Below are 9,216 nucleotides of genomic sequence, written 5' to 3' on the forward strand. Positions count from 1 at the left end.
AACGCAGACTGAACCTTGTCAATCACACTAGGCAGAACTTGCTTGATTTTATTGGCCAACACTATAGCCAGCACTTTGTAAGGAGAATTAATCAAGCTAATAGGGCGATAATCAGTAAGAGAATTAGGGTTTTCCATCTTAGGAATAAGAGTAACAAAGGAGCAATTTGCCCCATTTCCCAATTTACTGTTGCTGTGAAACTCCTTCATGAATTTCATGATGTCCTCTTGCAAAAATTTCCAGCTTTTTTGGAAAAAGAGCATATTAAACCCGTCCGGGCTCGGGGCTTTGTTGCCATCGCATTCTTTAATGGCAGCCCATACTTCTTCTACCGAGAACTCTCTCTCCAAAATGCCAGCTACCTGGTTTGTTTCAATTTTCTTGAATTCACCACCAATTGCCCTTTCACTTTGCAATCGCACTATTTCTTATCTCTCTCATTTTACTCGCAAATTTCACAACAGATCAAAGTCAATCAAACTAAGTTTATGTATTTTGAATCTTATCAATCATTTGTTATCTTCATCTATAAAACCATATTCTCGAAATTCAATGTTAAAAGTAAAAGTTGCAAAGTTAAATAGGTTGGGGTGGACGGGATGAGAGCAAGGCATGTTCACTAAACTGGAAAAGAGGTAAGATAAGAGATTTATGATCTACACCTGCCATGTTGCCATTCCTATCTCTTCAATCCACTTTGAGAAGATAAACAAAAATTGCATTTATATAATTTTTTCTATCAAAAGGTGTAAATTGCGTTTTTATTTTGTGAAAGATACTAATATAATAATCAAAAAATAATTTACAAACATAATTGTATACAAATATATATATATATATTCAAAATGATATGATAATGGTAACATCGTAATTATGATCTATAATATTAAGTATTTTGATCTAAAATGAATTTTTTTTTTCTTTCCCCTTTCCTATATAGCATTAGCTGTAGGCCACAGTTTCTCCCCAGTTTGAAATTAAATTGGATGGTATTATTGAACCATGGTGATCTGATTCCAAGACCATCTCGATAATTAAAACCATCAATATGTAGAGCTTGTAAACTATATCATCCTTGTAAAAAATTATGTTGATTGGATATCGATAGCTATTTGATCAGTTGGCATTTGTTTCAACGGTAATAATGATTTTTAAAATAAATTGCAAACACAATTGCAAGCTGATCAAGTGGCTATCGATATTTGATTAAAGTAATTTTTTACAAGAATGATATACTCGACGAGCTCTATACGATTTGAATCATCGAGATGGTCCTGGAATCGGTCCCACCACCGCCCAACAGAGCTGGACCCTTACCTATAATAATCCCCACGGATATGTATGCCCACACTTTACTCAAGACATCTGTAACAGAAAATGACACTGCACTGCAAGCTTTTATCACTATAACACTATGTCACTCAAACCCTAATCTCTTTTTCATTGTTCTTTTTTAAACTTTAATCCTTCTTTTTCTTCAAATTTACAAGATGCTTTTCCCGACCCTCTATTTTTAGGCCATTCAAGCTTCAATCACGCCAATGAAATAATCAAACCAAGTTTCAAAAAAGAAAAAAAAGACTCACACAAGTCTACGAAACCAAGCTGTATATTCCACAGTTCGTGGCACTCTTTAGCAAACAGGAAGTTGAGTACAGATAAATCACTCACACACGTTAATTAATCTCTTTCCATCATGACGGCGACAAACTGCGCCCTAGTCGGAGCTCTAGATCAAGAACTTCTTCAATGACTGAGCTATTGTTGTTTCGATTGTTATCGTTATCGAATGACAGTGAAGGTTCAGTGTTGGTAGTAGAGTGACAGATAGAGGAATTGATCGTTGATTGATATGGTGAAATGGAAAGAAGAGTAGAGGGTGATGAGGAGTCCATACAAGCATTCATCTTCGTAGGAGTGAAAACACCATTAGGGTTTGGCAATGAGTAGAGAAGGCATAATCCGCCGCCATTAGCAACGAATTCCCGAGTTGGGATTATGAGGGTGGGGGAGGGGGAGGTGGGGTTCGGTGGCGTTTGGTGGAGGCGAGCCCGGTCACGGCGGTGCACGTTCATGTGGCCGCCTAGGGCTTGGGCGGACCGGAACTCCCTCCTACAAAAAGAGCAAGTGTAGGACCGCGGCGGCCACGTGGTGCCCATGGCATCATTAGAGTCTTCTTCAAAGGCTCTCACTTCCCAAGAATCGTCGTCCTCTTGGGCTGCTTGTTGCTTAGGGTTCCACATCCAGGAGCCGGTGGCGGAGTTAGGGTTTAGGGTTTGGTGGTGATGCTTTTGAGATTGAGATAATTTTTTGAGCTCAGTAGCCATGATATATTGGTGATGTGGAATGAAATGGCGGTGAAGTGAGAGTTAAATAGAGGGATGGGCTTACAGTGGAAATGGAGACAAAAAAACCCTAGCACCGGGCATATCACCAAGTTTTAAAATAACTACTTGGATTTTAGTAGTCATGAGAGAGAGAGAGACTTTGAATATAATAACATGGACACCAATCTAGTTGTCTGTATGTAGAGACAATTATTTCTTACATTGGCCACAACGCCTATGTAAGAAATTTTGAAGACAACATCTTTAGAGGAAGAAGCGATGATAAAGAAAAATTAATTAAGAAATTAATGACAGTTAAAAATTTAAATAGGGGAAAATAAAATAAAAAAATTAAGAAAATATTGGAAATTTGCTATGATAAGTACTAGTACTTGTCAAATGAGTTCAGAATCACTGGAGTAGAGTGAAATTAATGTTGCTTCAAATTTGGGTCCTGTGGGTATTGCAAATGAACTTTTTAAGGGTAACCTACTCCTTTTTTGGCACATACCATTTTGTGATGCTTGTACCAAACTAATACAGTATTGGAAATCAGTGGTACAAAATTTTCTTTACTCAATAAAATTAAAAAAAGCAATTAGTAGTACAAAAAAAATAAGAATAAATTATAAATACATTCCCAAAAAGTTTGCTCAAAATACAATTTGCTTCTTATGGTTTTGAAAATTATATTCCGTACCTTAAAGTTTCTAATTTTATAATAAATAACTTATTTTATGAATAACTTATCAAGTCAATTAACAGTTGTTAATGATATCAAAAATTTATTTCAATTAATAATTCAAGTAATTTTAATATTGTATAGGAAAACAATTAGAAGTCTTATTTTTATGTTAATTCTGTTAAATAATAATATATGACAATGGGCTATTTGTACAGGGACAATCCATATTTTAAGCAAAATCTCAGGAGATATTTTTGTAATTTATCCAGAAAATAATGCAGGTATAACATTCAGTGTGTTTGGTTTGAGTTTTCTGAATTAAGTTTTTTGAAAATTGACTTTTTTTGTTTTTGTGTTTTTTTGTTTTTAATGAATATTTTTTAAATTTTAAACTTTTTTTTATATTTTTTTAGATGCACCTTACTTAGATGTATCTAAAGAGTAAAAAATTTGTAAAAAAATATTTTAAAAAATTAATAAATGCATAAAAATACAAAAAATGTATTGAATTCTTGTATTTTTTTGTATTTTTGGTATTTAGTGAATTTTTAAAAGATTTTTTTTACAATTTTTTTTACTTTTTAGGTGTATTTATGTTAGGTGTGTCTAAAAAGTAAAAAAATTACTTAAAATATTAAAAAAATTTAATAAAAATAAAAAAACACGAAAAATAAGAAAATAGAATTTTCTGAAAAGTGTTTTTTGAAAAGTGAAAACAAGCAAGGTGAATTTTCATTTTGGAGGTAAGGTTCATTGGCCTCGGTTGGTATAACTGTTAAAACAGCTTATAGATTATAGCTTAACAGATTATAAATTATAATTTTAATCAGAAGTTGTTAATCTGTTTGGTGTAACTGTTGGATTACAGATTTAAGTTGCTGAGTAGTGTTTGTTAAATAAGCTGTGAAATAGATTTTTCAATTAATTTTTATTTTTTGTTTGTCTACATTTCTCATAAAAAATAATAATAATAATCTATAGTCCATTTAGGTCTTTTTCTATTTTTTAAAAAATAAAAAATAAAAAAATTTAAGAGTAGAATAAAAAATTAACATGTCCACAGCAGAAGCTGATAATCAGAAGTAAGGGGTGAACAGCTTCTCAGAATCAGCTTTTTTGAGTTAAAATAAGTTGTTAGAATCAGAAGTTGTTTGAAATAAGTTTAACCAAACAGTCTAAAATAACTTTTTCAAAGCTAAAATAATAATCTATAGTCCATTTAGGTCTTTTTCTATTTTTTAAAAAATAAAAAATAAAAAAATTTAAGAGTAGAATAAAAAATTAACATGTCCACAGCAGAAGCTGATAATCAGAAGTAAGGGGTGAACAGCTTCTCAGAATCAGCTTTTTTGAGTTAAAATAAGTTGTTAGAATCAGAAGTTGTTTGAAATAAGTTTAACCAAACAGTCTAAAATAACTTTTTCAAAGCTAAAAGTCTAAAATAACAAATACCCCCATTACATCCAGACAATTATCAAAAGTTTAAAGTTTAGGATGGTGAATGGAGGTTGGATTCCAGTGATCAGAAAGAGGATGGTAGGAAATCAGGATGGATATCGCAAGAAGACAGAGGTGGTTACCATTTTTGTGGACAACATCCCTGAGTCCATGGATGCTCAAGGATTATTTAATCTTTTTAGAAAGTTTGGTGTGGTAAAGGATGCGTTCATACCAGGGAAGAGGAGAAGAGTATTAGGTTCCAGATTTGGTTTTGTTCGATATGATTGTGAGGTGGCGGCAGAGATGGCGATTCTGAAGGCTGATGGTTTGTGGTGTGATAACAAGGCGCTGAAAGTTAAAAGAGCAGAGTTTCAAAAACCTCATGCTCTGGGCTACCAAGAGAAGGGGATGTTGAACAGAGGGGATGATTGCAGATTGATGTATCAGCGGCCTCAAAGGCAACAATGGCAGGGTATTGGAGTTAAGCAATCATATGCAGAAGCATTAGTAAGAGGAGGAGCAAGTGACAGCGAGAAAGTGGTGATTAGAGCGTATGAAGAAAGAAACGGCTGGCTTTATGAAAGTTTAGTGGTGAAGTTGAGTAGTTTTTTAGTTGTGGAAGATTTTAAGGTAGAACTATATAATAGGGGAATGAGAGATGTGATTGTTAGGGATAATGGAGGAAGAATAGTAGTGCTAACTTTTAATTCTATTCAACATATGCAGGAAGGAAATGAGCAAATAGGTAGGTGGGGTAAGAAGTGGTGTGATTCAGTTGAAGAGTGGAGGAAGAGCCAATTTGAGGAGCAAGAGAGATGTGTTTGGTTTAACTGATTTGGCATCCCAATCTATCTTTGGAGTGTGACGACTTTTAGAAGCATTGATAGCCATTGGAGGTCTGTAGTTCAATTCCAAGAAGATATTAATAGCCCACAAAATTTTCAACATGGAAAAATACGAGTAATCACAAGGTGCATGGAGTTGATTAATTCGGTAGTTTTTTTGGAATTCAAAGGTAAATATATACCTGTAAGGATCTGTGAAGAACTTCCAAAGTGTTTATTTCCTAGTCCCATTAAAAGCCGATGGAAGGAGATGCAGCAGCTGAAATCCAAAGGTTATGAGATTGTGGAGGTGGATCAGGTGTCTGGCAATGGTGGGAAGACAAAGTGTGATTACAGAGGTACTGTAGCAAGGGAGAAGGAGGTAATAGGTGAAGATGATGAGGTTAGTAGGGTTCAAGAAACAGTGGCAGGTAGATTAGATGAGATATGTAGGGGATATGATGGGAAGTATGCACCAGCCGAAGCTATCATAGGGGTGAGCATGGGAAATGGTAAGGTAGGTGCTGGGTCTAAAGAAGAGGGTATGCTTTAGGAAGTTAACTCACAACAGATAATGATCAGCAAAATTCAAAAATTGGATGGGGCTGTTGACAATACTGGACTTGTAAGTGCTGTGAATGGGCCGGAAGGGGTCACACCCAACATAAATTTGGAAGTATTACTTGAAAGCCTGCAGGTTGGGCCTGAGACTAGCAGATTAAAATTGGGGATAGGCTCGGATTTGAGTGACTGTGTGGCCCAGTCCTAACTTAGACTATTTGTGACCCATTTCTCTCATATATCACATTCCAGTATGGTCAAAAGGGCTGGGAAAAACACAAAGAGCAAGGCAACAGTTGGTAATAAAGTTAGTATCTCACGGTAGAAGGACATGCGGATAAAGAAAGGCATCTGTTCTGTAGGAGGCCATAGCAAACAAAAAAGCGTGGTTGGAAGGCTTGGTTTTCAAAGAGGGGCCCTGTTCAGAGCATCAGCAGTAGCAGCTGCAGCTGCTACTTCTTTGTCTACGTCTCAGAGTCATGTAATACAAAGGAGGAAAAATTTAATAGAGGAAGCACGTGCAACAGTGAAGATTGGAAAATTGTTGGGTTTGCAATGCCAAGGTCAAGAATATGAGCTAGTCAACAAAATAGTGGAACTTAAAGAAAATGATCTGCAAAGAATTGCAGGTGAAGAAGGGGCAGTCAGACTTTAATAGATTGCTAATAGATGACTAAGGGGAAAATATAAGTTTATTATGCAGATTTTATCTTGGAATGTCAGAGGGCTGAGAAGGCCACAAAAGAGGGGCAAAATAAAGAATTTGGTAAAGGATAAAAGAGTGGATGTCTTACTTTTACAAGAAATAAAAAGGAATTCAATGGAGGACCATTTTGTGAGATCCATGTGGCCTTTTGAAGAGATGGGTTATATGATGGTGGATTCAGAGGGAAGTGCAGAAAGGTTGTTGTATATTCGAAGGCCACAAGTTTTTGAGCCAAAAGACTGCTGCAGCAGTAAGCATTTTATTATACTTTTAGATACCTAGGCTTAAGATTTTGATTGTGTGATTGTTAATATATATGCTCCAAATGAGGTGTTGAAGAGGAAGAAATTATGGGATTCTCTTACAACTCCATTTTCTAAACCCATGGTGTGTGTGTGGTGATTTTAATGAAATCAGATTATTGTGTGAGAGAAAAGGGTGTTCAAGAAGAGAGAGGGGGATGAAGGAATTCAATGAGTTTGTGGACCAGATGGAGTTATCTGATCTGCCTATGTTAGGCAGACAATTTACTTGGTGTGATGCATTGGAAGGGGATATGTGGAGTAGGATAGATCGTTTTCTGTTAGATTCTTTATGGCTGGAAAATTTTTCATTTAATCAATGGGGTTTATCCAGAACAATTTCAGACCATTCTCCAATTTTGTTGAAGGAAGATGATAGGGATTGGGGACCTAAGCCATTTAACTTCATTAATGCTTGGACATCATATCCTATATTCTTGGCTGAAGTCAAGCATATTTGGGAGGTCACCCAGGTTACAGGGTGGGCAGGGTATAGATTAATGAGGAAGTTATCCTCTCTAAAGAATCATTTAAGGGTGTGGAATAGAGAGGTGTTTGGCAATATAGAAACTAAACTGAGGTCAGCAGAACAAGAACTACATGAATGGGATTTGAAGGCAGAGACTAGACCTTTGGATGAGCTGGAAACAACAAGAAGAAGAGAGATTAGAAGTCAGGCTTGGAAACTTAGTAGGAACAAGGAAATAATATAGCATCAAAAGTCTAGAATGCTGTGGGCTAAGTGTGGTGACAGAAATACTAGATTTTTTCATCTTATGGCAAGTAATAGGCAGAGATTGAACTTAATAGATTTTGTTATAGTGGAGGGAGTGAGACATGAGGATCCAACTCAGGTGAAACAAGCAGTGGTTAGCCATTTCAGAAAGCATTTTGTTGAAAATTAGACTTTCAGGCCACAGATTTCTGGACCTTTTGCTACAATTTCTCCAAAGGTAGCAGTAGGTTTAGAAGCAATGTTCACTGAAGATGAGATCTGCGTAGCTATTCAGCACTGTGATGGGAACAAGGCTCCTGGCCCAGATGGTTTTAACTTAGCTTGCATTAAAAAATGTTGAAAAATAATGGAAGGTGATATATTGCAAATATTGTATGAGTTTCACACAAATGGTAAGCTGTCAAGGGGTGTTAACAGTTCATTCATGGTGTTTATCCCCAAGAAGGATAATCCCATAGGCTTGGAGGACTATAGACCCATCAGCTTGGTTACCTCAATTTATAAGATTTTGGCCAAGATGCTATCTAGAAGATTAAAGAAAGTCCTTCCCTCCGTGATAGATGAAATGCAGTCAGCTTTTGTCAGTGGTAGATATATCCTAGATGGAGTGTTAATAGCAAATGAAGTTGTAGATTGGTGGAAAAAGTCTATGAAGAAAGGCATTATCTTAAAATCGGACTTTGAGAAAGCCTATGATTCAATAAATTGAGAATTCTTGTTGGCAATGATGAGAAATTTTGGATTTTGTGACAAATGGATTAGGTGGTTGAAAGCTTGTATTTCTCTAACTTCGGTGTCAGTTCTTGTTAATGGTGCACCTACAGAGGAGTTCCAGCCACAAAAGGGGTTAAGGCAAGGGGATCCTTTTCTTCCATTCTTGTTCATTATTGCTGCAGAAGGGCTTAACCTGTTACTAGCTAGAGCTAAAGTACATGGATTATTTAGGGGTGCTATTATTTGTTCCAATGATGTGAGTGTCTCACATCTTCAATTTGCTGATGATACTATTATATTCTGTAAAGGGGATAATGAGGATATTTTGAACATTAAGAGGGTGTTGAGATGTTTTGAAGTGATGTCTGGGTTAAGAATTAATTATCATAAAAGTGAAGTGTGTGGAGTGGGCTTCTAAGAAGATCAAATTAAGGAGTTTGCTAAGGTTTTGAATTGCTTAACTAAGAAATTACCTTTCTCTTTCCTAAATTTCCCTTTAGGGGCCAATCCTAGGAAACAGAGTACTTGGAACCCAGTTGTGCAGAAGGTGAAGAAAAAGCTGTCCTCTTGGAAGAGGAAGCTACTATCATATGTTGGGAGGTTAACTGTGATCAAGGCAGTCCTTGGTAATTTGCCAATCTATTTTCTTTCTCTCTTTAGAATGCCTAAGAGTGTTGTTAAAGCCTTAGACAAGTTGCAGTCATCCTTTTTGTGGGGAGGGAATGTTAATAAAAGGAAAATGCACTTGGTCAAATGGAAGGAGATCACAAAAAGTAAAAGTCAAGGAGGTTTGGGTGTGAGAGATTTAGGTGAGGTGAATGAATGCTTGTTATTAAAGTGGTGGCGAAGGTATGGTAATGAAGATACAACTTTGTGAAAAGCAGCGGCTTGTTCAAGGTATGGTAGGAATGGAGGAGGTTG

At 36.0% G+C, this 9,216-nt stretch overlaps 2 protein-coding genes across 2 annotated transcripts; one reads left to right on the forward strand and one right to left on the reverse strand.

Moving 5' to 3' along the window:
• Positions 1–1,417: 1,417 nt before the first annotated feature.
• On the reverse strand, positions 1,418–2,479 carry LOC114303579 (uncharacterized). The gene has a single exon (XM_028248717.2). It carries the CDS (start codon positions 2,325–2,327, stop codon positions 1,695–1,697), a length of 633 nt encoding a protein of 210 aa, XP_028104518.1. The 5' UTR covers positions 2,328–2,479; the 3' UTR covers positions 1,418–1,694.
• Positions 2,480–7,003: 4,524 nt separating this feature from the next.
• On the forward strand, positions 7,004–7,558 carry LOC145805347 (uncharacterized). The gene has a single exon (XM_082900467.1). It carries the CDS (start codon positions 7,004–7,006, stop codon positions 7,556–7,558), a length of 555 nt encoding a protein of 184 aa, XP_082756593.1.
• The last annotated feature ends 1,658 nt before the right edge of the window (positions 7,559–9,216 follow it).

Source organism: Camellia sinensis, chromosome 13, assembly GCF_055761805.1.
Source record: "Camellia sinensis isolate YWXY chromosome 13, ASM5576180v1, whole genome shotgun sequence".
In the NCBI taxonomy this organism is placed as follows: Eukaryota; Viridiplantae; Streptophyta; class Magnoliopsida; order Ericales; family Theaceae; genus Camellia; species Camellia sinensis.

What these genes read in the sequence shown, in the direction of transcription:
- LOC114303579 (XM_028248717.2), bottom strand. Translation starts at nt 2,327, where the DNA reads ATGGCTACTGAGCTCAAAAAATTATCTCAATCTCAAAAGCATCACCAC.
- LOC145805347 (XM_082900467.1), top strand. Translation starts at nt 7,004, where the DNA reads ATGAAGGAATTCAATGAGTTTGTGGACCAGATGGAGTTATCTGATCTG.